Source organism: Penicillium chrysogenum, assembly GCF_028827035.1.
Source record: "Penicillium chrysogenum strain IBT 35668 chromosome Unknown utg000001l_segment0_segment0, whole genome shotgun sequence".
NCBI lineage: Eukaryota > Fungi > Ascomycota > Eurotiomycetes > Eurotiales > Aspergillaceae > Penicillium > Penicillium chrysogenum.
The window spans coordinates 5,448,461-5,473,707 of record NW_026622749.1 but is presented as its reverse complement, the minus strand read 5'-3'; the positions used below and the strand labels follow the sequence as shown (position 1 = coordinate 5,473,707).

The following is a 25,247-nucleotide window of genomic DNA, read 5'->3' as shown; positions in this document are numbered from 1 at the left end:
TAAGTGTACGTTATCTCTTCGGATCTCCCCGTGGGCCGAATATACAAAGAAGAGAGGAGGTCACTGGCATGCAAAGAAAAGCTGTCCAAGAAAATGAGAAGAGAGCCAAATACGATGTTAATTCTGATTGGATAAAAAAGTGACAATACTGTAAGGCCTTGTACTGATAAATACCAAAGATACCAGACCCTGCGGACCGCAGGTCACCTGACCCACACACAGCACTAGGGTTTTCGCTAAGCGAAGACCACTCCAAATCCGTTCGACTTTTGACACTGCGACAATCCATCATCGACAGCGACCGACGACAGCCATGGCCCCCACCGACAACAAGACCGGTATGTTCAAATACACATGCGCTCTTCCTATTGCGATCGCCGCCTTGCCAATTGTGAATTCGCCGTGTGGTCGTGGAAGATATTTGGAATCAAAAATTTCGATATTTGGAGATCAGCTCGAAAAGAGCCAGGACACCAGGACATCTCGCAGCTGAGTCGCCATGTGTCTACCGATATCAATTATGCGGCTCGACTTCAGAATCCTCGACCTACCACGTCCACACCGGCAAATTCACAATGGCAATCTACGGACGAACTTTTTTTTGGATTTTTTTTTTTTCCTCTTGTTCACTAGGCTAACGAAGTATTCTCTACAGGCAAGAACAAGGCCAACGCCGCCGCCAAGGCGGTTGCCAAGGGCGCTTCGGTACGTAGCAAAAGATGAAGCAGACCAAAGAAACCCTTTTGGAGCCTATCGCTAACGCGGTTGTGGCAACAGCTTCACAAGTCCCGCAAGGTCCGCACCTCGTCCACCTTCCACCGCCCCAAGACCCTCCAGCTGTCGCGGTCCCCCAAGTACCCCCGTGTGTCCGTCAACCACGGCCCCGCTCTGGACTTCAACAAGATTGTTCTGTACCCCCTGAACACTGAGAGCGCCATGAAGAAGATCGAGGAGAACAACACCCTCGTCTTCATCGTCAACGTCAAGTCCAACAAGCGCCAGATCAAGCAGGCTCTTAAGAAGCTGTACGATGTTGACACCGTCAAGATCAACACTCTGATCCGGTATGTTCTACTCTTTTGGTTTATGTAAGTGGATTGAAAGCTAACATATACTCTTTAGCCCTGATGGAACCAAGAAGGCCTTCGCCCGTCTCACCCCCGATGTCGATGCTCTTGACATTGCCGCCACCAAGTTGGCCATTGTCTAAGCGGGGAATGCTCGAAAAGGGATTTCTTAGGGTTTTGGCGAACTTTGTTTTACACTGCGGTGATGCTAAAATACCAGCCGGGCTGAATGATCAAAAAGAACATAACTTGTGAAAGTGAAATGCACGATTCCAAAAGAATCGCCGGACTTGTCGGTCCTGTAATGGCTAAGACATGTTCCAGACCAGTAGTAGTGCGCTGTAATTTTGTAGGTTTCTCTATTCTATTTGATAGACACGATGTAAGTGGCCGAATGGTCTCAGTGCATTGAGACAAGAGCCAACCTTGCCAATATTATGCACCTGCTTTCTATGCTATACTTGGCCGAACATTTGCAGTTAACCAAGCTCCCATATTGTTTGCTATTCATACCCAGTTTACACGTCCTATAACATAACACGGCCTTCGCTGGATGTTCCCATCGCCCTTCCTATAACCCAGGGGATGGTAGCATTGCAGCATAAGGAGACGATATACTTGCTCTACAACATCCCCACGACTAAACAACATATATTATACAAGACAACATGGTTCATAAATTGACACTCTAGTATACAAGTGAGGGTTCCACACTCCGTCTATCCATCCATAAACCCCGAATAAACCGTCCAACCGCCATCCAAGGAGCAAAGTTAGGGCATGACGTGCTCCAACCCAATCAGTCTTTATGGACAGTGATTGATATCCATAGACATGCATCCATACAGACAACGATCAGAAACAGCAATGGCAGAAACCGAGAACACAAGACAGACAATCGTTTAGTGACCGGGGCCACCGCGCATGCTGTCCAGCTTCGACAGGATGGACAGACTGGTATCCATCCACCGGTCAACACAGTTCTGTGCACATGCCTCCTCGGACTTATCAAGAGTACCGGAGGTGATCTTGCTGGTGATGCACTTCTCCCAGCACACTTCGTTCAGGTGGTGGACAGCTGGAAGGGATAGATGTTAGCTATGGACTGATTGTAGGGGTTAAAGATATCAAGTGTTAAGACCAAAATCAAGGTAATATAAACCATGAAGTATAGATTCGTAATATGCCAGGATAGAAAGATGGACACTTACTCTGCTGAATGTTGGATTTCTGAGCCTCGTTGGTCAGGACCTGGTTGAGCTCCTTCTTATCGCTCTCGGAGAGCTTGGTGAGATCGAGCTGTTGTTCCATAATGGCGGTATAGGAGATGCGAGTAGCAATTGAGGTGAAATGGAATATGGAGAATAAGATAGCAGCAGGGCGATGGACGGTAGCTGGAGGATATGTCCGCAATTCAAAATCAAAGGCGGTGGGAAGCGGCACAAAAATGACGCGCAGTTTTCCCTATCGATAGCAACTTGCTTCCTTCGTTTCTTTAACATAAAGAACACCCTGCTGAAACAAAGTCTGGTCGAACACGATTGCTTTAAATATCGCATCGCATTTATTTCATTATCCTCGCCTGTAGCATATCGCCAGTTATGCCTCCAATTCGCACTTCCCGCAATCGCAAACCGCCTCCCGCCGGCTTCGACGATATTGAAGATACCTTGCTGGAATTCAGCAACAAAATGAAGGATGCGGAAAACGCATCGCATGAAGGAAAGAAGAAATATGAAGTTCTCTGGCCGATATTCCAGATCAGCCATCAACGTACGAGTTGCCCGTCTCTAGGACATCAAGAAATACGGTTATACTGATTATTGCCCCTCTTATTAACAGGCTCACGATACATCTACGACCTTTACTACGAGAAAGAAGCGATCTCAAAGGAGTTATATGATTTCCTGCTCAAGAACAAGTATGCCGATGCCAACTTGATTGCCAAGTGGAAGAAGCAGGGCTACGAGAAGGTTAGTTTGCCCTTGCGAGGACTTTCATTCAGAAGGTGGACTAACTAATTTTCCTAGCTGTGTTGTCTGCGCTGTGTCCAAACGAAAGAGACGAATTTCAATTCCACGTGTATCTGCCGAGTGCCCAAGGCGCAGCTCAAGGAGGACCAGACGATTCAGTGTGTCAGCTGTGGCTGCAACGGCTGTGGAAGCAGCGACTAAAATAGAGGCTGAGGTTGGTCGGTGGCTAAAGGATTCCATTTTGGCCGGGGAGATAGTGGATTAACCACACATCCATTGGATAGGGCGTTTCGGTACTATGCATTTCTGTTTCTGTTTCTTCTTTTATTACTCTATTGGATCCATTCATCGGGTCAATCAGATACCCTTCAAAGCTTGAATGGCTCATGGAACAGTTTGATAAACAGACAAATAATGACTTTCAATTGCTAACTACATACATTATATCAAGTAACGCCGCCAATGTGTGTTCCAGTAGTTTCCCATAAAGATAGCCCCAACCCCGATATCCAAATCATAAAACCATCGCTTGCATGTACATCTTAGCATCGTCATTAATGTCGTAACCAGGCCATCCCGGGCTCAGTGGAGGAAATGTCAGAACCGGCTCCATCAGCGCAGCCCAAAATTCCCAAAGAAAAACACCGCAAGACCCTGGAAACATCGCCGAGAACCAACTCCAGGATACAATCCAAAACTCAAGAAACAGAGGTTGCGGGGCGACAAAAGTAGGAGGATAATAAGGGGATAGTAGGGAGACAATAAAAAGCAAATCGAACAAGGCGGGTCTCCCAGAGACCACGACCTAAAAACAAAAAAGCGAAAAAAAACAAATCATGGAGTGAAAGCACCTTAAAACAAGGTCGTATTGGTTCGGCCCATTTGTGGTCGATGAAGCGCCCTGGGCTTCAGGGTGTCATCCTTGCTCACGCCTCCAATCTTTTGGAAGCCTTGCAAGAGATCAACACCATCGACTTCACCTGAGCTGTCATTGCCCTCATCGAAAAGATGGAACGAGAAGAAATCTTCCTGGCCAGCATCTCCAAAGCGGCTCGTGTCTGGGAGCTTAGACGGGGACTCGGGGAAGATTGCGGACTTGGAACGGGACAACGAGGGCACGCCCAGTCGGGTATTGATGTTCACCGAAGTAATGTCCGAAAGTACAGTGTTGCTACCGTCGTTTCGCGGGCGTTTGACTGAGCGCTTCTCGGGAGATCCGTAGGATATCTGTGCCGATCCAGGATCCGCGAAAACATCAAAGGAGGTATGGAAATGGTCATTAGGGGTGTAGGCCTCGTCCTGGAGATTGAAAGCCGGGCTCCAAGGAAGAGCATCCTCAGAAAGGCCTAAGTGTTTGATAGGCGAGTTGACCATTTGCTGGATCTTTCGGCGATGGTTTCGCAAATTGGTATTTGGAGACACAGATGGCGGTGGCCTGGCAGGCTTCTTGAACTTGATGATAGGTGTCAACGGAGGCGGCTGCATGCTCACATACTGACTGCGGAGAGGCGATGAACCAATAGGTGGGTTGGGGTTTTTGCGAGCTGCTGGCTGGCCAGGGCTAATGTCGTGAGATGAGCTGCGCATGCGCGCAATCTCTTCTTCGGCACGGCCGCGCTTGATGCGCGGGGGCTCGATATCCAAATCAGATGTCAAGATATGCCCAGCCTTGTTAGGTCTGAGAGCTGATGACTCCAAGGAGGAGAAATAACCACTGTCATTCATAGTAATCGACTTGCGCTTGCGCGGGCGAGGCGCGGGGGTAGGGTTGGACTGCGTGGGGGTTGGAGGGGTACCCTGGCGGGCGAATCGGGGAGGAGCGATTGGAGGAGACGACCGAATCGCTGGCGGGGAAGAACGGGGCGCTGCGCGTGGCGCAGGTACCGGAACAACTTCATCGGCATCATCTTGAAGAGCAGGATCAGACGCAGGTAATGTAGCATCCGAAGACAAGTCATTTGGGGCCGGCCTAGGGGTAGGTGCGTGATGAGATGGCGCGTTATAAACAGGTGGCGGTGGTACCATCCAGGTCGTGGTACTTGCGGTTTGCGACTGAGGAATAAGATCTCTCTGAGGTGCTGCAGGAAGAGGGAGGCTGGACATGGTGGCGCGGCGCACTTGCTTGTCTTTGAGGAATTGTGCCTCCATACCGGGTTCAATGGCCCAGTAGTTGCCCTTGCCAGGGTCATCCTTGGGTCGCTCTTGCTTAATGAATGCCTTGTTGAGACTGAGATTGTGTCGGATGCTATTCTGCCAACCCGGATCGCTATTTTTGTAGTATGAGAATGTGTCGGAGATCCACTTGTAAATTTGGGCTAGCGTCAAGCGCCGGTTGGTCGCGCGCAAAATTGACATTCCGATCAAGGTAGCATAGCTGTACGGAGGCTTGGTGCCATCATCCTCCACTGGCGGCATATCGTGCGGTTCGGGCAGGTAGGCGACCGGCGCGTCGTCACGCTTTTGTTTCTTATTAGAGCGCTCTTTCAGCGGCGCAGCCTCCATGAGTGTGCGCTTCATCGGAAGCTTGGATTCATAAGACGGCTCTGGGAAGTCCGCGAAACTGTCATTGGATGGCTCTTCGGGAAGGTGGTTTTCTTTTGATGACTCGGTATTGATGCTGGAGAATGTGGTGAAGAGAGCAGAGTGTGGCATAGAGGTTGTAGAATAGAGGGGGAATGGCGCTTTCTTGGCTGGGGAGTCGGTGGTAAACATGGGAGGAGTAGGAGCAGATATGGGGACGAAACCGAGTTTTCCGTGGCGCGGATGCGAGCCCTGGGGGTGAAGTCCTTTTGTCGGTGATGGCCTGTGCGGGCCCGAGGACGGATGGGACGACGGGTTCTGAATGGGCTGGAGTGGTAGCGGTGAGGGTTGTAGACGGGGCTGCGATCTGATGATCTCCTGGGCTGATGGGGCTAACACTGAGGAATAGTGTGCGCCCGTAGAACGCGTCGATCCCATAACCTAAACGATAGGGCACCAAGTGGCAATATCACCAGTCACCAGAGGGGACCATATGACGCGTAAACAGACTTGGGGGAGAGCGCGACTGTTGAAAACAAGGCCTCCGGCCGAGTTTGCGACAACGAAGCGAGCCGTGTCTAGGTGTGATGAGACTGTGCAGAGAATTTCAATTGAGCCAATAGTACTCCGTAGATGGAGAAAGCCAACAACCTCAGGCCGTCATGCAGCTTAAGACAAGTTGGGCCACAAGGCGCTAGGCGTGACGCTTCCGAGCTGGGCGCGAATCAGGCCGCACAGATAACAGATGTGGATGAGATGTGGGATTTGAGAATGAAAATAACCAAATATGGTACGGACTGCTGGAGCTGAGGATAGATAGGGGATAGAGGATAGAGAGTCGAGAAGACTGAGAAGACTGAGAAGATTGAAAAGAGAAGAATACAGAGAAGTACAAGAAAAGATAGGCAGAAGACTCTTTGGTAGGGGAGTAAACCTTGGAAGAGACTGGGGCTCTGTGACAAAGGGAGAGAGATATCAAGCCCAAATTTTTTTTTTCCCTCTTCTCAATTCTCCTGTATGTACCCTTGGAAGATACTAAATCATTATTATAGAATTCTAGAAATGTTCAACTTTTCTCAGAGCAGAAGAAAGGCGGGGGGGGAGGAGAGGGAGGGAGATCGAAGATGGAGTGAGATAGTGCGATAAAAACATGTAACGTATGGTCATTTTATAGACGCGTCACGCGTTTTATTATAGAAGGTGGGGCATATCGGGGTGGTATTATTGGTATGATCAATTCATATCTTACGAAAGGGGGTCCCCTCCCTTGCTCACATTTTCTAGCGCCGATCTGATCCACTGAGGATGAACGGAGTATGTATGTCAGGCCATTATTTCGATTATTGACCATTATATTGTAACTATATATGGCCTGGATATTGGAAAGTATATAGGAATACATATGTACCTATCATTAGGTCTTAGGATACAATACACAAGCTGTTTCTAAAGAGTATATCGTACAATATAGTCCTGCAAGTATGACACCACCCAATCTAGACCGAGACAATGCCAGATACTATTCTTCAATCCCAGCATTGGCCAATTGGCCCGGTTATCCCGGTATGTGGACATGTCGATGTAACTCTGAAACGGTCGCTGCTTTTCACCCCCTTGTTTCTCTGCTGTCATGGAGGATCTCCGAACGCCCTTGACTAGTGGCCAATTGCTCTCGGGTGCCTCCAGGGCCAATCGATCTTCCAAGCCTGCATCGTACAACATATGTCCCGCACACTTTCCTGCAGGTGCCGGAACCTAATAATCAGAACCCCGTACAGAAGATGGAGTAGACTATAGAGTAGGAGCACAGAGCAATGATTTGGAACTAGAAGGGGGATCTATTTGAATCTAGGGGAGATCCCTAGTGTCTTTCCCTACACTCCGTACCCTTGCTTGTACATCAGAGACCCCATGTAACAGATTCATGCACTTACTCCGTACTCCGTACCTAGATCGTTGGACGTACCATATCCCCTCTGCCGAGACTTCCCTTTCTGGTCATTTTTATAAGGGCGCTCAGAGTCGTAGATCTTTCCTGCGAATATGGTAACACTCGTCCATTCTCAATCCTTTGGAAAATTCAGCAATGTAATGCCTCTCACTTAACTAAACAAGCATTATACACTCTGCCATAAATACCCAGAAGTCACTACCAGGAGAGAAGAGGATAGTAGTAAGGAAGCGGATCTAAGCTGAGGAGCTGGGCCACTGCCACAGGAGTTCGCAGATAACCCGACAGTAACACTGGATTTAGCGGCCCTCCGAATCTCAAGCGAAGGCAGAAAGAGAAGTTAGGTGTATCCCGCCAAAGGCAATGCTATAACTAGTAACGACAGGTTACAGCCATTGGTGGTCACCATCAGGTCAAGAGGATAGATAAACGGAGTATAAAGGTACCAGATTGGAACCGCACTGAGAAGAAGAAATCTGATATACAAGATGTAGGTGTGGTTTGGATGTCAGAAATGTCAGAACGCGTAGAGGAATTATTCATCATGAAACTCGTGAAACAAACGTTTCCGTTTCATAACTTCTATTCTAGACCGAAAATAAAACGAAGTGGAAAAATGGAAGACAACGCCAAGCCCATGCACAAAAAAAGAAAGCATATGCTCGGTTCTCCCAACAAAAGTTACCCCCTGTCTTGACAGGCTTCGACTTCGGGTGGATGCATAACTTTTTTCTATCACAAATAAAACCCAAGGGATATCTTAAACAACAATGACTTTTTGCTCGATGCAAATGAGGGACGTTTAGTCCAAGAAGGTGAACATGCTCGTATGGATGATATTCAGGGCACGGTCGGCGTCTCGTTCTTCAATAACGCAGGAGATATTGATTTCACTTGCACCTGCGAGGGGGAAGAAAGATCCAATTAGCCCCAGTCAAGGGTACAAAAGGTAGAGCGAGGGGGGCGTGGGGAGTGGGGATCTGCAATTATTTACTCACCTTGCGAGATCATTTCGATATTCACGCTGTTCTCCCCGAGAGTGGTGAACATACGCCCTGCGACACCGATCATATTCTTCATCTGCTTGCCCACCAAACTAAGAATGGCCATCTCAGGGATAATGTCCACAGTTCCGTATCTCTTCAGGTCATTCAATGCTCCCTGGAGATCATCGTCAATGACCTGATACTCATCCCGTCCGTTTCCATTCAAAAGGGGCATCTCCGAGTGAAGTGCCAAGGACACGTGGACCTCACTGGTCGAGATCAAATCAATGGATAGACGCCACTTGTCCAATACTGAGAAAATGCCGGCGAAGAAACCATGGGAGAGCGACCGCTTGTTGGAATGCACGTTGATCACCAGGATATTATGCTTGATGGTGACTGCGGTCGGACGTTTCGGTGTATTCGCAAGACTGGGGCTCCGGGTCCGGAACAGGCGTGGGTCATGTCCTGGTGTGGTTCTCTCCAGTTCGGCCACAGAGTCAGGAAAGATAATAGTGCCTTCGTTCTTTGGGTTCATGACGTTCTTAATGCGAATCGGGATCCTTGCGCGAATAACTTGCTCCATGGTGAACGGATGAATGACTTCAGATCCATAGAAAGTCAATTCAGCGGCTTCAGCGGGGGTGATGGCCGGGAGCAGATGAGCCGTTGGCACTTTACGCGGGTCCGCGGTAAAGATACCATCCACCTCCTTCCACACCTGCAGCTCCTGCGCGCGAGTTCCGACTGCGACAAGGGCGGCGCAGAGGTCGGTATATCCACGACCAATCTGATCGAGCAGACCACCTGGAATGGTACCAAAGTACCCAGTCATCACAGGTACTCGATGTCCGCAGGCTTCGACTTTGCTGCCGAAAGCTGCTGCCAGGGTATTATAAAAGTCCTGATCCAAGCCATGGGGACCGATGGGGAAATCGATGATTTCTGCAAGATCCACATACTGCGAATCAACCCCGCGGTCTTGTAGTAGGGCGGCCATGAGCCGACAGCTCAGCTTCTCGCCGGTACTCATCACCTTATCCACACAGCGCGCACTAATCTCCCCCAGGGTCTGAGCGGCCTCAAGGAACTTGAGTACTCGTTCGCATTCTCCGGTGATGTCTGCAATCACTTGATCTCTTATTTCGACCGACTTCAATTCTTCCTGGGCGACTTGGACATGCTCCAACCGAACAGCTTCCACCAATGTCAGATATTGCCGTGAACGAGGACTTTCAGCGTCCCTTGCTGCCCGCAACAGCCTGTACCAAAGCAATTGGTATTAGTATATCGACATCCCAATCGTGGTATTGCTGAAGGGTATCGTGATGACTCACCGGTTGGTGGTGCCTTCAGCTTTTGTAGAACTGCTCCTCGCAGAACATACGACGGCAACTCTGTTGTTTACAAGGCTAGGTCTGTGAGAGTGTCAGTCTCCGTCAAGTCGAAATCGAGGAAATGCGTCATACTCGACCACCTGCTCAATGATATTCCGCGCGAACTTGCCCACACTAGTGCCGCCGAATTTCTGCACGACCCAGCTGCTGTGGGCCTGCGCGGTCACTGGCAAATTTGAATCAAGAATCGTGGTAGTCATGGTCCAAGCCAAGATAAGTAAAGACAGTGTACAATGTAATGCAAGGGAGTGCCCAGGTGAGAAGTGGTTTTGGAGGGGAAACCGGCGAAAGCGGAGACCATTGGGGCCGCTTCGGGCTGCATATTTTTTTTTTTTTGTGACTCAATTGGCAATAGAGTTATGCAAATGGAGACCGCCTGCCTGTTCCGCCCAGGAACCAACGATGTCGGAGGCCCCACCAATCACGCCATTTTCATATGAAATGCCCCTCATTGGACCTTATCGGGATTAATGTTCTTCCGGAGTATAAACCGCAGCCCAGGTCGTCCTATTACATCTGCATTGCATCCCAACATTGATTCCCAACATTGATTCATTTGGCTTTCTATAGCACCAGGAAACTACTGTGCTTTAAAGACATTGTATCAAGTCCGTTGGAAGAGTATCAACGACAGTAGCTCCATTCATTCCATTTACGAGCTGTGGATGATTGACTAGTAAGCAAATGCAGCTTCCAACCTTGGAAGGTTTTCCGCCTTGGGCTAAGCAAAATAGGGCCAATTGGTGCGTCCTGTATTGAAAATGCAATGCTAAATTATAGTCGACGTAAATATGTAGGCTGTTTTGGGCGTCTCAAAGTAGGTTGAATTCTCTTCCTACAGCGGGTAAACCAAGCGCTGGCCCGTCGAGCCGATCTCGACCCGCTTGCAATAGTGGGGACTGAACTACATCGAACATCGTACGGAGTACATTGTAGAGGATCGGCAAAATACGAGCGAGCGCTAATCCGTGTAGATGTACGGAGTACTCCGTACGTGGGGGTATAATGTTATATATGAAATAAGCACCCGTGTGTGTCTCTTAGTGAGTGCCTGGGATAGCCCTGGAGTCTGACGCATAATAGTTGCAAGTGTTGAATTCTTTTTCATTTTGAAGGAGATTTAGTGATTTACCAGCGGCGACAAGAAAGATGACGGGTTAGTTAGTACCATAATTGACTTTTTAGTACTAGTAGTCCCAATGAGATGGTAGAATGTCTTGGGTTTCAGTTGTCTTTTTGACGAGGCGGATCATCCATCATTGGAGACCACATGGAGACCACATAACAGTCTCGGTGGGCTACAGGTCGACCTCGGGAGTTGCAAAGATACGATACTTGGGTCTCGTCCGGATCCGAGGGATACGGCTGCGTTCCACCTGTGGATGCGAGATCTATCCCCATCTCTGCTGCGCGTTTCTCCAAATCGGCAAGATAGAAATGATTTGCGGCTCTTTTGGCAGGAAGGCAGACACAAAAAGTGGGCTCAATGTTCATCCTCCTGCAGACATTATCGTAGCCACAGAAAATAGCAGCAATAGCTATCTGTACGTTAATATGTTAATCTTCCTCAATGTCCGTCCTGTATCTCCCAGCATGGTAGACAATGGGTTTTCTTTTCGGTCCTCTGCCAAGAGTTAGTGTGCCAGCCTTGGAAGTTTACCCTCGAATAATCGGCGCCGTCCCTGAGGTTGCAAGCGTTCGAAAGCAGGTGAGTGTGGTGTAGGGACCGCGCTGCCCAGGTGTTGACTATAAACTAGAGATAAATATCTAAACAACACTTTACAAAACAAATTCAGCTTTTCAGCTTTATAACAAAATAGCATCATGGGCTTTCTAAATGTTGTCAAAATATCCGAGTAAACACGGGCTGTTCTGGTAGTCCTGAAGGGCACATAGATGTTCCTTGCGAACATGACTATCCTGGGCCACACCATACCCGCTTTAAACGGTGGAGACTAACCTAAAAGTACCAGTGCCTGTATGGATGTCGATCTGTGGGATACGCTACATAATCAGTGTAGATGTACCGAGTACCATGTGTTTATGTATGCAGTACAACATAACTACGGAGTAGGCAAGTAGGCAGTGTCTCTTGGCAAGAATATAAGCATCGTTTCAGCCCCCACGAAGTATAATAATATACTTAGTGTAATGGTGGCAGCACAGCCCTTCCTTATTGCTACATCGGGAAGATGATTGTCACTGCCAAGATGCTGCTGCTTGGCATTCTATGAAATAACAGGGCCGGAGTGCCCTGTCTGATTTTCCTGGATTTCACTTTCAAAGAGTTGACACCTCTCTGTTGACGGAAGAGGGTTGTCTTTTTCCTGATCCTTGACATCGCTTGACGCCAAAATGTTCCACAAGAGGCAAGAGCACGATGCCGAAGAAACAACAAGGAAGTCGCGATCCCTATCGATTTTTAGGTCATGGTCGTGGTTTCCAAATTATGCGAAAGAGCCGGAGGTGCAACAACTAACGGTCCATTCCGACCCTGTTCGCAAATGGATAAAGGGTGTAGTGATCTGCTCATGGATCATTGGCGGAGTCCTCGCCTTGAACGTCATCCTCACTGTCGTCGCTGCTGGCCTGGCGTATTCAGGGAACAGTGGGCAGATGTTCGACTTCGCTTCCCTCTATATGGGAAAGTGCTCGACTTCCAAATATTGGACCACGGGCTTGCACCTCCTGATCAACATTCTCAGCACTGCCCTCCTAGGGGCAAGCAACTACTGTATGCAGTGTCTTGCAGCTCCTTCGCGAGAGCAGGTAGATGAAGCCCACAGTCAAAAGACATGGGTTCGGATCGGCGTCCCGAATATAATGGATCTTCTTCGCTATCAAACGGGCAGGCGACGCCTTCTCGGATCGATCCTGCTGATCACCTCATTGCCTATCCATTTGATGTTTGTGGTTTAACACTGACTAGATCTCAATGCACTCCGGCTGATATGAGCTTTTCTAGTTACAATTCAGCCGTATACTTCTCGATTGGTCCAACAGAATACTCAATCGTTGCAGCACAGGATAAGCTTATTCAGGAACACGGCAACTCCACGGAATTTGAGCAATGCTTCACAGAAAACGTCGGAATGGACTTGCCATCATTCAACGCTGCGATCCGTGATGGGAGGTTCAACACACTTTCCAAGCAAGAATGTATTGATATCTTTGCTCAGGACTATGCATCTGGGTACGGAACGGTTGTTCTGGTGACCAAGGACCCGATGCCTCAAAACGAGTCTGTAGCCTTGGTAGGGACAGGAAATAGACACAGCTTTGAGGGTGGGTTTTCTCAATTCAGTTGGCTGTGTGACGAAGAATATCCCTGCACCAAGAGTATAGCCGAAGAAGACACCCAGGACTGGTCGGTCGACGCATTGACGTGGTCGCGTCCCACCATACATTTGTCGGTGCCTATCCCAGGCGGGATTTATGAGAGCGGAGGGTGGTTGGATGTTGGACATTACGGCGTTCCCGATACCGAGGACTACAATCATCTTGATGATATTCTGGATAAACACCATACCCTGAAGGAGTTGCAAGCTGCGCTAGGTAATTCTTCCGGCTGGGTTAACAACTCATTCCCTGGTAGTGTGACAGTACGCAATGGTGAACCTGATTGCACGTACCCGAGAGACTACGGTAAAAGGACTGCGCGATCGTATTCAATCGACCACTGCATGACGCTGCCGGTTGAGGAGACTTGCCAGCTATTCTTCAGTCCACTGATTTGCCTGGTTGTAATTGGCTGCAATCTAGTCAAGCTCATCTGTGCGCTGCTAGCGGCACGCGAGAACAGAAAAGATATTTTCCTCACCACCGGAGACGCGATTGCGTCTTTCCTTGCCAAACCGGACCCAGCCACCGAGGGAGTCTGCCTACTTTCGGGGTCTCTAGTCAAGAAAAGAACACAAGGTTGGCGGAAGTACAAGGGCCGTGAACGCAAATCTTTAGATCTTCTGGAAACCAAACAAGAGAGTCCGCTTCGTTTACCTTCAAGGAAACGATGGTTTCAAGCTGCGAGTGTATCACGCTGGGTATATACGGTTCTCCTGTATGATATCACCCCTCCTCGTGACAATGACGACCTCAGCGAGCAGTTAACTGATTCCAATTAGATTCGTGTGCATGCTAGTCCCATCCGTCATTGTTCTTCGTCTGGGGATTCTCAATTACAACAAAGCCTCCAAATCAAAGAGCATATGGGACTCCGGGCTGGGAGAGGCAAGCTCAGGGACCACTCTAGCGGGCTTGAGCATTTCCGCTACCTCAACTGGGATATTTTCAATGATTCTTATGGCCAACATACCTCAGATACTGGTCTCGCTGGCTTACTTCTTCTACAACGGCCTGCTAACCTGCATGCTCGGCGCCGTCGAGTACGACAATTACGCTACAAAGCGAAAGCCTCTCCGTGTATCCTGGCCCCGCGGTGCCCAGCGTTCAACATACTACCTCACCCTTCCATACCGCTACAGTATCCCGTTGCTGATAGTCTCCGCTGTTCTCCATTGGCTCGTATCCCAGAGTTTTTTCTTCGTCCAGGTGATCCCATTCGACCGGCATGGAGTACCCCAAGAGAGATACCCGGAAGTCCTCGTTACTTGTGGGTATTCTCCCGTTGCCATCATTTTCGGAATAATCGTCGGTGGCTTGCTGCCCGTCGTCGCTGTACTTATGGGATTGCGTCGCTTCAGATCACATATGCCGCTGGCCGGTCAGTGTAGTGCGGCAATCAGCGCTGCGTGTCATCCGATGACTACAGCGGTTGACCATGCACTGAAACCAGTACAGTGGGGCGAAGTTCCAGGCAGCGTGTTATCGCATAGCGGCTTTTCGAACACAATAACGACGGATATTGAGTGTGACGCTCGGTCAAGTGTCGGAAGTGATGAGCAAAGGCTACCTTTGGCTAGGGAGCTGGATAGAAATGATTCCAGGGCAGTCGGTTTCTTGCATTGCACATTTACTTCGGAGGATGTTAGTGAGCCGAGCACATCACATCTCTATCTCTAGAGTAGAGAGTGATGCAATTACGGCAATACGAGTTTTTGGATAATGTAATAATTAAACGCGTCACATGAGTATATAGAGACAAGAGAGTATTTTGCTTTGGGCAGATGTATAAATTGGCCACTCCGTGGTGGGTCTCGGGGAACACTCTTGTTCTGCTCGTTTAGGCATCAAATTAAATCCATTCTATACTTCTGTCTCTACATCCACTTTCGGTTGGTCAACTTCAGCTTTCTTTCTTCTTTTCCTTTCTGCATTCTGTACATATACATACACCTTTGGTTCCTTTCGCAGGCAGCGTCAGCACTAGATGAAAACTCCATAATGACCGACAACAACACCGCCTCATGCCCCTTTTGTCCCTTTACAGACTCTGATGCTGGTTTTGTGTCCCAACACATTGAATTCTGCCATCCAGAAACTGGAGTAACTGGTTTCCTGGAGGAAACCCCGCAAGAGTTCACAGCCCAAAACCCGGCTCCACTGCCAGTGGACGAGGATGGCGCAGACAAATATGTGGACTGCCCACACGGATGTGGTGAGACAATAGAAATTGCCGAGCTCTCGAGTCATCTGGATCTGCATGTTGCGGAAGACATGGCGCTGGATGATATCGGGGCCACATCGGCACGGTCAACCCCAGATGCACATGGCCATGAATATGATGAGACCTTTGATGATGAAGATCCCCTTGACATGCTCGAATCCTACAAAGGAGGCAAGCGTGGGATGCAACGAGACTCCACACGAGCAAACACTGCCAAACCACCACGGCCTCACAGTCCCCCAAGGACAATTAATGCCGATGGCATAAAGAGATTAGGGGTATTTGTCTCATACCTGCATTTTAAAGATAAATACTAACAGGTTTGCAGCGCTCGGAATTGGGCCCTCATGCCCACGAGAAGAAAATGCCATCATGGCTAAAGAAGATGCTGGAAAAGGGTGGCAACATATCAAAGCAAACTCAGATCACATCAGATGGCAAATTAACACGACGCAAGACAGTAGAAAATGAGACCGACCACTTGATTCCTGTTCTTGCTCGGCTGTGTGAGCAGGACAATTCTGTCCAACGGGCATTCCTCTGTAGCCCCAAAGTCCGCCATATCTGCAAGATGCGCCGGGAAGGCGGGTTTTGCGGCTATCGCAATATTCAAATGATGGTTTCTTGGCTGAAAAAGTCGGGTAGCTTTGGCCATGAACATTTCCCAAAGGAGGGGCCGACTATCCTTGAGTTGCAGGATATGATTGAGTCGGCCTGGGATATGGGGTTCAATAGCTCTGGAAGAGTTGAGACAGGTGGTATCAAAGATACACGCAAGTTTATTGGAACGCCTGAAGTAAGTCTATCTATTGGTGTCTATTATATTCTATGTATTAACGAGTACTCAGGCACAAGCACTTTTCATGAGCCTAGGAATTCCGTGAGTTATCTGGCCTGTTTCGGTTTGATTCCACTAACCCCGATCTCCAGATGTGAAGCCAGGAGCATTTCAGAGAGAAGCGATGTACGCGCCTGCGATGCTCTTTACATTGATGTCGCCGACTATTTCCGGTCAGCGTGCCCACCAGAAGACGAGACGAAGGTCATCCAGACTGATCTCCCTCCGATATACTTCCAGCACCAAGGTACAGCCGCCCAAGTCTTTTAGCATCTATATATCTTCGTTAACTTTGAATCAGGTCATTCCATGACAATTGTCGGCTTTGAAATACGAGACAACGGCAGCGCAAATCTGCTGGTATTCGATCCCATGTTCAAGACTTCTCCTGCAATGGAGCGTCTCATCGGGGCATTTGTCAAGCCCTCAGACCCCACTCGTCTTCTCAAAGCATATCGCAGAGGAACGCCTTATCTGCAAAAGTACAAGATATTCGAGCTTCTCAAGTGAGTGATAGTTCTATTTTTCGATTGTTTTAATGCTAATGAGTATTAGGCTATGCATAACCAGCCCGAAACAAGATGCCACATAGAGTGGATTCGATTCAATTAACACTGTGTATCCTTTGTATCATAATTAGGTCAAAAATTAACAAGTTACTATTACTATAAATGTCTTTTATACATTCTAAATGCGGTAACTTACCCCTCCACGATAAGATAGCCGGGACGAAAATTAGTCCGATAGAATTTATCTCGTCTGGGGAAACCATTTTCAATCTACAATCTACAATTCCACGTTAAGATCTCTATTCTTGAAAGAAAATATGCGCACTTCTCCAAATGTGATCATCACCGGCACTCCCGGCGTGGGAAAGACCGTCCACTGCGAGCAACTCGCGCAAGAGATCGGCCTGAAGCACCTGTCCATTAACCAGGTCGCAAAGGACCGTGGGTGCTTCGATGAATATGACGAGGAATTGAAGACCTGGGTGGTCGATGAGGATAAGGTGAGAATATTTCCCACAATGGTCTTCTTTCCACCTGGATCACTACTCTTTCCACCATTGGCTCAAGACTTCAAAATTCACATGCTAATCCATGCGCGGCATAGCTCCTCGATGCCCTCGAAGACGAAATTCCTAATGGTGGCTATTTAATCGACTGGCACGCCTGCGATCTCTTCCCCAAGTCTTGGATCGATCTCGTCGTCGTCCTCCGCTGCCCCACTACAGATGTTCTATACGACCGACTTTCCTCACGGTATGACAATCGAGCTCGCAAACCTATTTACGCCATCAACTAACATATTTATTTCAAGGGGCTACCACGAGAAAAAGCTAGAAGAGAACGTTGATGCAGAAATATTCGGCGTCCTAGCAGACGAAGCGCGGGAAGCATTCGACGAAGAGATCGTGGTAGAATTGAACAGCGAGCAGGATTCGGATGTGGACTCGAACTGCCAGCGGATCGCGCAATGGGTCGATTCGTGGAAGCAATCGCAGGCGGAGAATGCTGATTGAGGGAATTCGTCGGGCCATATTACAATTTTTGAATCTTCGTTTCTCGTTCTTCTATGGTCTTTTAAGGGCCGAGTTATATACCCATGGCGATTTACTGTTGGCCTTCGGCTAGCCACTGCTGCAACTTCACCAGCGCCTTGTACCGGTGCGAGATCTTGTTCTGTTGAGGTCTTAGTACATGGCCTTTTGGCGGGAAACAGGATCGTCCTTACCTTTTCCTCTTTGTCCATCTCGGCATATGTTTGTTTGCCATCATATTCGAAGATAGCATCCCAGCCTGCCATATATCAGACTTCGATTCTCTGCAAAACTCATTTGGATGTTCACTTACCAAAGTTTCCTGAGCCTCTGGGCCGCACAATAGCACCCTATACATCAAAGTTAGATTCATATAGATTGAAATGGCTGTATTTGCCTCACCTCTGTTCTCCCCTGGAAAACAATGGGCTCTTCACCGGGACCCCGGCAAAAGGCAAAGGTACACACAGCTTCGGCAGTTCTGTCCTCAAAGCCATCGAGCATCTTGTTCAAGCCCTCGTGGCCCAGTTTCTCCATGAACGATTTGCTTGACAATTATCAGCACGATTATCACAAAATCAGACGAACATAACAAAGACATACATGTATGGCCCAGGGAGACCCTTGAGCGCATGGAACTCAAGCGCAGTGTCTTCGGTCAAGGCAGGTCCATTGATCTATTCCCTAGTAAGTATATAGAATTTTAGCATGAAAGGTCTAGGGAGAAATTACCGCTTCGGCGGCACGTCTGGCCTTCTCTTTGGCGATCTCTTCGATTGTGCCTTGGATCTCTGGGACATCAACCTCCTGGTTGTCCACTTCAATGACCTTGCCGAGGATAGCCCGCACCTCGAGGAGCTTGTTTTTGTTGCCGGTGATGAAGTTGAGCTTGGTGAGAGTCATTTTGGCTGTGTAGATAGAGATGGGTTCAGATGTTGGTATGAGTCAGTATTAGATGCGAAGTTGAAGATTAAGAGTCTGCCCCACTGCGCTACCGCTGACCGCATATATCGACCCCAGGTGCTGGGATTCATACCAGTTCAACATGAAAAGCATTCTTAAACATTCCAGATATATTATGGATCTAGTTCTTGGAAATGACTTGTCAAGTGTCTCCCAGGTTCTCTCAAATATCATGTGAAGCCCCTGAAATGGTCTCTTTCCACACAATCCTGGACTATTCGAGTGACTCCCCCACTGAACTTTTGACTACACAGAAAACATCCATGGATGCAAATGACCCCTGATGACCTAGTCTGGGAGCAAGCCGAAGAAATATTCGACAACTGGCTCCTTCAATTTCTTCAACATGACGTCTTAAGACCGATCGGGGCCTTCATCATCACTCATGAAAGAGGCTTTGGTACTGAAATTGATATACTCACAAAAGGATCAACGTTGACCCGCGGTTTTTTGGACCTACGAAGGATCCCGAGGGAGTCGAGACATGGAAAGAGAGATTGGGCCTATTGGATGAGGAGGAAAAGGAGGAGATGGAATTGATAGTCGCTCGAAAGTTGATGGAGATGGACACCAAGGCTCTATCGTGGGAGCCAGATGAGTACACACTGACATTTCACGAGCAATTCGAGAGTCAAGAAAAAGCGAAAGTCGAGAACAGCCTGAAAGAGCGTATGGATAGTGAGCCTACTCACGATGAGACCAGGTAAACACTTTGGACATTTTATTTGTGTATCCGGCTTGGTCGTTTACGTTAGGAGAGAAAAAGTCATTTACAGCAATTCCCTGAGCAATCTCTTCTGGTCTATAAGCCAAGACGTCATATGCAATTGAAACAAATGAAAATCATGCGCATCACTGTATCGCAGAGGCCGTGGATAATCCAGGCAAGTCGTAATCCGTAGCTCACAGGAAATCCCAAAGTCTAATATACAACAGTACAGATCTATTCCTCAACCACCCCGTTATCCCAGTCGAGCTTCTCTTGCTGTGCCATCGCTTGCGCGGACACAATCTCAGCAAGTCGTTTCAACCGCGGTGTTTGTAGCCAAGATGGGGTATAGGTCTCCAGAGCAGTGATAACACGCGGCTCGGCGATCTCATACGGGCCACTGTCCTCCATGTCTACTGGAGCCAGGAGGAGCACATCGCTCTTCTCGGTGACGCGAGAAGCGACGGCCTTCATGATCTCGCCGTTGATGGGCTGTTCGTAATCCGCCACCAGGTACTGATTCAGCAGTTTCTGAATTTGGTTCGGAGACAGCCTGCACAAAATTAGTTAGGCGAATTCGTCGGAGAAGACACTTCCAGGGTTTACTTACATCCAGCAAATATCCTGAATGATCTCAATATCATTCAGAGTAGCCTTCTTCAACTGCAGAAGCTTGGTCGCTTGCTGTGTAGGTGTTAGTATAATGACCAAACGAATATCAGACAAGGAACCTTACCATCAAATGCTCTAGCTTCAACGTCCCCTCTGGCATATCATGACTCTTGCACCACTCCTCAATACGAGTGATGTTGTAGTTGATTTGCAGGCCACGCTTCCACGACAGGAAGTTACGCCGCATGAGGAGATCGTTGAAAGCAGTGACACCAACCAAGCGCAAGAGCTCCGTGACGGTCTGGAGGATGATGGCGTCCTCAAGGTAGAAGGCCTTCATTGCCTTGTAAACACCGTTCAATAGACTGAGGAGGTTGTCCATGCTGTAAGCGGGGTTGTTGTTGGAGGGCAGAAGCTTTCCAAGGAAGCGATTCGTTTCACTGGTGACAAAGCCGGGAAGTGATTGAGACTCGATGATGGCTGGAACGATCATCTTGTACAACTTCTTCTTCAGCACCTTCATCCAAGTGTGATAGATGTTGAATTCCAAGCTCTCGAGGTCGTGCTTGACAATTTCCAACAGGCGGTCATACTCGTAGTTCTCGGTCTTTTGTGCTTCATACCAATCCTCGGCCAGGAAGACAAAGGATAGCATCTCGTGCACGTTGGATAACCAGAAGGCACCGGGATTGATCGCGTCGTCCCCATCATGCTGCATGACTTCTTGCTGGATGGACTGCATAACATTGGCCAAGAATCGCTCCGACTCCTTAACAAATCCGTTGTTCCACATCTCCGACGTAACAAGGTTAATCAGGTATGCTGGGAACAGGACTTCCTTCTCAGTTGGAGGTGGTGTCGAAGTTGGGAGCGGAATCTTCAAGTTGCGGATAAGACCCATGGCGACTTCCTCATTCAAGTCCTCCTCTTCAGAAAGCAAGTTCTCGAGCTCCACCTCGACCGACTCGAGACCAGGAGAGATGGCCGCACTTTGACGGGTAGCCATAGATCCGGGCGTGACCGCCATTGAAACAGGCCGAGGGTTGTATGCACCACTGAAACGATCCGTCTCGATCCTTTCAGCACCGGCACTGCGTCTCTTGGGCTTGGGTTTCTTTGAAGATACCAAGTTGATCAAGCCCGGGGTAGGGGTCTGGACTGCACCGCCGTTGGGTAGACCATCACCATTCATACCGTTCAAAGGCACGGATCTCTTGGCAACCTCGAGCTGCTCCTCGAGATCGGAAATCCGCTGCCGGAGAGCAGACTTGTCTTTCTCATGGTCGGCATCCAAGAGCTTGAGACGCTCCAACTCCTCGTTGGCGGTCTGGAGAGCCTCACGGGAGATTCGCTCCTCTTCTTGGAGGCGCTTGATGGTAGCCTGAGCTTCAGTGTGGCCTTGCTGAAGCTTACTCATCTCCTCTTCAATCGCCTCTAACCGGGCTGCGGTGATACCAGCCTGGTTTGCTTCAACCTGGAGTTCCTTCGTGCGAGCCTCCAAGGCATTGTGTCGGGTTCTCCATGACTTCAATTGGGTATCGTAGTTGTCCAGCTGTGAGACCAAGGTCTTATTCTCAAGCTTGAGAGTTTGCAAGTATTGGGTCAACTCAACCACCTTATTCTCCAACTTGTAAGAAATCTGCTTGAGATCACGGGCATCCTCACGGAGTCTCTTATAAGCATTTCTGGCCTCTTTTCCTCTCCAGAGGTTTTGGATAGTGATAACTTTGCGACGATACTGTCTCCAGGCCCGGAGTTGACGCCAGGAGCGGAAAGCACGTTGAATGACCTTGGCCGCATTTCCATTGATAGAGTCCATGATGTTGCGTCGGCATAGGAATCCCTTCGCAACAGACTCGAACAGAATGAAGTTTTTGCGGATTTGAGTGTACCGCTTCTTCTCCTTCTGGCCACGCCAGACCCGCTGGATCGTAGTAGCAGCCTTGGTGCGGCGAATCTCATGGGCATGCTGGCGTGCCAAGAAACCGCGAATGAAGGCCTGAGTGGTGAGAATTGAGTCGCGAGCATCGAGGTAGCGGCGGCGGTAGTACTTGGCACGCAAGTTCTTCTGGATCATGATGGCGCATTCATTCAACCTAGACGTTCGGAGATTCTCCAGGAATGCGAGCATACCAGCTCGGAAGAAGATCTTAGTAAGACCAAGCTGATACTTATCTTGCTTTTCATCCCCGAGGGCCTTTCGAAGGATTGCATGGCACATATCCCGAATCTCCGAGGTCCATTGCGAAGAATGGCACAGCATGTAGTACCGAATGGCAAATTCCTCATAAGTCCATCGGGTTGGGTAGCCAGCAGTACTGATTCGGACAGTTTCCAGGACACCACAAGCTCTCAGCTGACTGAGAACCATGGGACCTTCGAATTTCCAGGCCTCCTTTGCCTCATTGGGTTTGATGCAACGGATGTAATGAACTTCAGTGTTGTTGATGGTGTGCATCAATTCAATCAGTGAAGACTTGAAGATTCCTCCAAGCGTGGGTTTCCGATTGACTGCAACGCCAATCCGACGCCCTGGAGCTGCTGCAACTGGCTTAGACGACATAGAAGCAGAGTCCTTCTCGCGAACGGCCGCGGCAGTGTCTAGAATCTCCTTGATGAAAGGATTGGAGGAATTGCGCAACACTTCCAGATGCTCGTCTGGCACAGTGTCACGGTTCTTTTCGATAAATCCATCAGATTCATAAGTAACATCAACTGCATAGTGACAGACGGTGAATGCAGACTTCCCAAAGCGGGGTTTCTTGTAGAACTTCTGCTTGTCAGCCGCAAAGTGATGGTGAAGCTTGGTGACAAACTGCTCGTCCGAACCCATAGGAAGTCGAGACTCTTCATCCAAAAGGGCCAGGACGCCGAGCTTCGCTTCGATAAGATCGATACAAGGTTGATTATCCGAAAAGTCAATGAATGTCCAGTCGATCTCTTCCCGGACATATTCTTCCTGTTCAAGCTTGAACACATGCTGGTTGAATTCCTGTTGCAACTTCTCGTTGGCATAATTGATGCAGAATTGTTCGAAGGAGTTCTTGGCGAAATGTTCGAACCCATAAATATCAAGAACACCAATAAAGCATTTGAACTGCTCAAGCACTTCATCGGTAGCGAGGCGGCGATTGATCTTGTCCACTAGCCAGTCAAATAGACTTGAATAGATGAACTTGGAGACGGAGTCTCGGACAACCAAAGCCTGTTGCTGTGTGAGATTGGAGGTGATTTTCTCGCCACGCGTGATAAGTTGCTTCTTCACGATCCATTTTGCAAACTCGGCAGCATCGATTCCAAGCATCTCACACGCGCGGAGAAGTGAAGGCTCGGTCGACGAGACTGACGAATCCGTGCGAGTAGCCGTAATCTTGACATTACCGAGGTGAAGCAAAGCGGCGAGAACACGGAAGATGCCTGTCTGGTCTTCTTTCGGCACACCAATCACAGCCAGCGACTTCCTGGTTGCCTCAAATTCAGCCTTGTCATCGACACCGTCGATCACTGGAGTGCCACCCTGGTTCAGATACTCAAAGTCTTCAGTAGCCAAGAGACCCAGCTCCTGTTTCTCCGCGTCGGAAGCACCAGCTACCAGCTGGTAGAAGATGTGGTAATTGCGCTCCTTGAGAGGCTGGAAGACCAGTCTCGACCGCTCAAGAAGATACGTCCTGATCTTAGCTCCGATGATATTCGTTCGGTCATCGAACATAATCTCGATATACTTGCCGAAACGGGAGGAGTTGTCGTTGCGAGTGGTTTTGGCGTTACCGAACGCTTCCATGACCGGGTTGGTAGCTAGGATCTGCTCCTCGGTTTCACTGATCGCCTCTGCGCGGCTAGTGGTGTATTTTCCAGGCTGATCGGAAGACTCGCGAGTCGCAAAGTAGCGCATGATATATTTGGCACTCACGGTCTTACCGGCTCCAGATTCACCGGAGACCACAATCGTCTGATTCTTTCCATCGCGAAGCATGTCACTGTAAAGAAGTGTGAGCGAAACCGACTCCAAAGAAGCAAAATGTGGACGAATCTTACGCAAAAGCTTCCTCCGCAATTGCGAACAGGTGAGGCGCCTGCGAGGCACGTTGTTTCCCAGCATAAACCTGCACCATCTGCGGCACGTACAGCGAATCGACTCGGGCGAAAGGGTTGGTTGCGATCAAGACGATACCACTGTAGGTATATATCTCCTTCTGAGCGTAGCGGAGTTTTATAGCCTGGAGGACTTCAAAGGGCCGTCAGCTGGGAGGGCGGCACTAAAAAAGTAGGAGCAAGACAAACCAGCAGGCTCGTTCAGGTGAGACAAATTCGTCAAATCTTCGCTTGCTTCAAGCATAGCAGGGTTCATGAGCGGAGGTAATTTAGGGTTGTTATCGACCTGCAGCTCGGACTGCGTAGTCTCCACGGTTTTTGTCTGCTCCGATCAAAACAGTGTCAGTCGGTCAACCCCAGAAAATTAAGGCTTAAAGAGACAGGACTGGGCGTCCAGCATCCGTTCCAAGGCAGTTACCTCTCCATTTTCCAACTCGAAAATTAGCTGCACTTTCTCTCCATCCTCCAGCTTCTCCTTCACTTCGGATGCCAGCCATCCTTCTGTCGGGTCAGGCTGCCAGGCCCTTGTGCCGACCTCATAAATGTGCGCCATAATGGAATGTAGGTCGTTAATCGTTCTTGATGCAATAAAAGCGGGATATTTGCAGAAGCTCCGGGGATGATGGGTGTTTTCGGAGGTAGGGCATCGAAGGGAAAAGGCGATTCAGATAGTCCAAAGACAAGGGGGACTTCTCAACCCCTCATCTCATATTTCGAAAGAATAGAATAAAAAGATTGAAGATAAGAAATAGATGGAGGTGGAAAGAAAACCCTTGAGACTAACAGCTGGTCATTTAGCGAGAGCCCCTGAAGGAGCTTAGGGGAATATACTGGGGGGACGCCACACCCCACAGCCTGTCACCGCCATCCTACTTTGTCTGCATTGTACCTTGCCTAGGTACTATGTTTACTATTTACATTGTACTATTTACTACTTGGATTTATTCTATTAGTTAGGATTTATTTATTTATTCTTTATCAAGAAAACAATGTCTCGTTGACCTGAGACATATTTAACACATGTAAAATTCCAAGG

At 48.7% G+C, this 25,247-nt stretch overlaps 11 protein-coding genes across 11 annotated transcripts; 6 read left to right on the top strand and 5 right to left on the bottom strand.

The window, feature by feature from the left end:
- Positions 1–313: 313 nt before the first annotated feature.
- Positions 314–1,210, top strand: N7489_002168 (60S ribosomal protein uL23; the record flags this gene model as incomplete). Its single annotated transcript, XM_056707923.1, has 4 exons — positions 314–338; positions 656–705; positions 778–1,064; positions 1,123–1,210. 4 exons carry the CDS (start codon positions 314–316, stop codon positions 1,208–1,210), a joined length of 450 nt encoding a protein of 149 aa, XP_056572225.1.
- A 759-nt stretch (positions 1,211–1,969) lies between these two features.
- On the bottom strand, positions 1,970–2,437 carry N7489_002167 (Tim10/DDP family zinc finger protein; the record flags this gene model as incomplete). Its single annotated transcript, XM_056707922.1, has 2 exons — positions 2,279–2,437; positions 1,970–2,145 (listed from the first exon to the last, which is right to left on the bottom strand). The coding sequence occupies exons 1-2, from the start codon at positions 2,376–2,378 to the stop codon at positions 1,970–1,972; spliced, it is 276 nt and encodes a 91-aa protein (XP_056572224.1). The 5' UTR covers positions 2,379–2,437.
- Positions 2,438–2,668: 231 nt separating this feature from the next.
- On the top strand, positions 2,669–3,268 carry N7489_002166 (BUD31 family protein; the record flags this gene model as incomplete). Its single annotated transcript, XM_056707921.1, has 3 exons — positions 2,669–2,840; positions 2,910–3,040; positions 3,098–3,268. The coding sequence occupies 3 exons, from the start codon at positions 2,669–2,671 to the stop codon at positions 3,239–3,241; spliced, it is 447 nt and encodes a 148-aa protein (XP_056572223.1). The 3' UTR covers positions 3,242–3,268.
- Positions 3,269–3,892: 624 nt separating this feature from the next.
- Positions 3,893–5,998, bottom strand: N7489_002165 (forkhead box transcription factor; the record flags this gene model as incomplete). Its single annotated transcript, XM_056707920.1, has 1 exon — positions 3,893–5,998. The coding sequence occupies one exon, from the start codon at positions 5,996–5,998 to the stop codon at positions 3,893–3,895; it is 2,106 nt and encodes a 701-aa protein (XP_056572222.1).
- A 2,315-nt stretch (positions 5,999–8,313) lies between these two features.
- On the bottom strand, positions 8,314–10,094 carry N7489_002164 (aspartate kinase; the record flags this gene model as incomplete). Its single annotated transcript, XM_056707919.1, has 4 exons — positions 8,314–8,411; positions 8,510–9,759; positions 9,835–9,915; positions 9,967–10,094. 4 exons carry the CDS (start codon positions 10,092–10,094, stop codon positions 8,314–8,316), a joined length of 1,557 nt encoding a protein of 518 aa, XP_056572221.1.
- A 2,155-nt stretch (positions 10,095–12,249) lies between these two features.
- Positions 12,250–14,913, top strand: N7489_002163 (uncharacterized protein; the record flags this gene model as incomplete). Its single annotated transcript, XM_056707918.1, has 3 exons — positions 12,250–12,800; positions 12,860–13,951; positions 14,016–14,913. 3 exons carry the CDS (start codon positions 12,250–12,252, stop codon positions 14,911–14,913), a joined length of 2,541 nt encoding a protein of 846 aa, XP_056572220.1.
- A 321-nt stretch (positions 14,914–15,234) lies between these two features.
- N7489_002162 (uncharacterized protein) lies at positions 15,235–16,805 on the top strand (the record flags this gene model as incomplete). The annotated part of the gene is made up of 5 exons (XM_056707917.1): positions 15,235–15,735; positions 15,786–16,253; positions 16,306–16,337; positions 16,388–16,542; positions 16,597–16,805. The coding sequence occupies 5 exons, from the start codon at positions 15,235–15,237 to the stop codon at positions 16,803–16,805; spliced, it is 1,365 nt and encodes a 454-aa protein (XP_056572219.1).
- Positions 16,806–17,121: 316 nt separating this feature from the next.
- Positions 17,122–17,817, top strand: N7489_002161 (nucleoside triphosphates FAP7; the record flags this gene model as incomplete). The annotated part of the gene is made up of 3 exons (XM_056707916.1): positions 17,122–17,304; positions 17,409–17,557; positions 17,616–17,817. 3 exons carry the CDS (start codon positions 17,122–17,124, stop codon positions 17,815–17,817), a joined length of 534 nt encoding a protein of 177 aa, XP_056572218.1.
- Positions 17,818–17,908: 91 nt separating this feature from the next.
- Positions 17,909–18,738, bottom strand: N7489_002160 (non-canonical purine NTP pyrophosphatase; the record flags this gene model as incomplete). Its single annotated transcript, XM_056707915.1, has 6 exons — positions 17,909–17,977; positions 18,030–18,094; positions 18,149–18,185; positions 18,238–18,382; positions 18,439–18,512; positions 18,568–18,738. The coding sequence occupies 6 exons, from the start codon at positions 18,736–18,738 to the stop codon at positions 17,909–17,911; spliced, it is 561 nt and encodes a 186-aa protein (XP_056572217.1).
- A 406-nt stretch (positions 18,739–19,144) lies between these two features.
- Positions 19,145–19,505, top strand: N7489_002159 (Aminoglycoside phosphotransferase; the record flags this gene model as incomplete). The annotated part of the gene is made up of 2 exons (XM_056707914.1): positions 19,145–19,149; positions 19,226–19,505. 2 exons carry the CDS (start codon positions 19,145–19,147, stop codon positions 19,503–19,505), a joined length of 285 nt encoding a protein of 94 aa, XP_056572216.1.
- Positions 19,506–19,741: 236 nt separating this feature from the next.
- On the bottom strand, positions 19,742–24,764 carry N7489_002158 (type V myosin; the record flags this gene model as incomplete). The annotated part of the gene is made up of 6 exons (XM_056707913.1): positions 19,742–20,060; positions 20,118–20,191; positions 20,244–24,096; positions 24,155–24,344; positions 24,401–24,533; positions 24,630–24,764. The coding sequence occupies 6 exons, from the start codon at positions 24,762–24,764 to the stop codon at positions 19,742–19,744; spliced, it is 4,704 nt and encodes a 1,567-aa protein (XP_056572215.1).
- Positions 24,765–25,247: the final 483 nt, after the last annotated feature.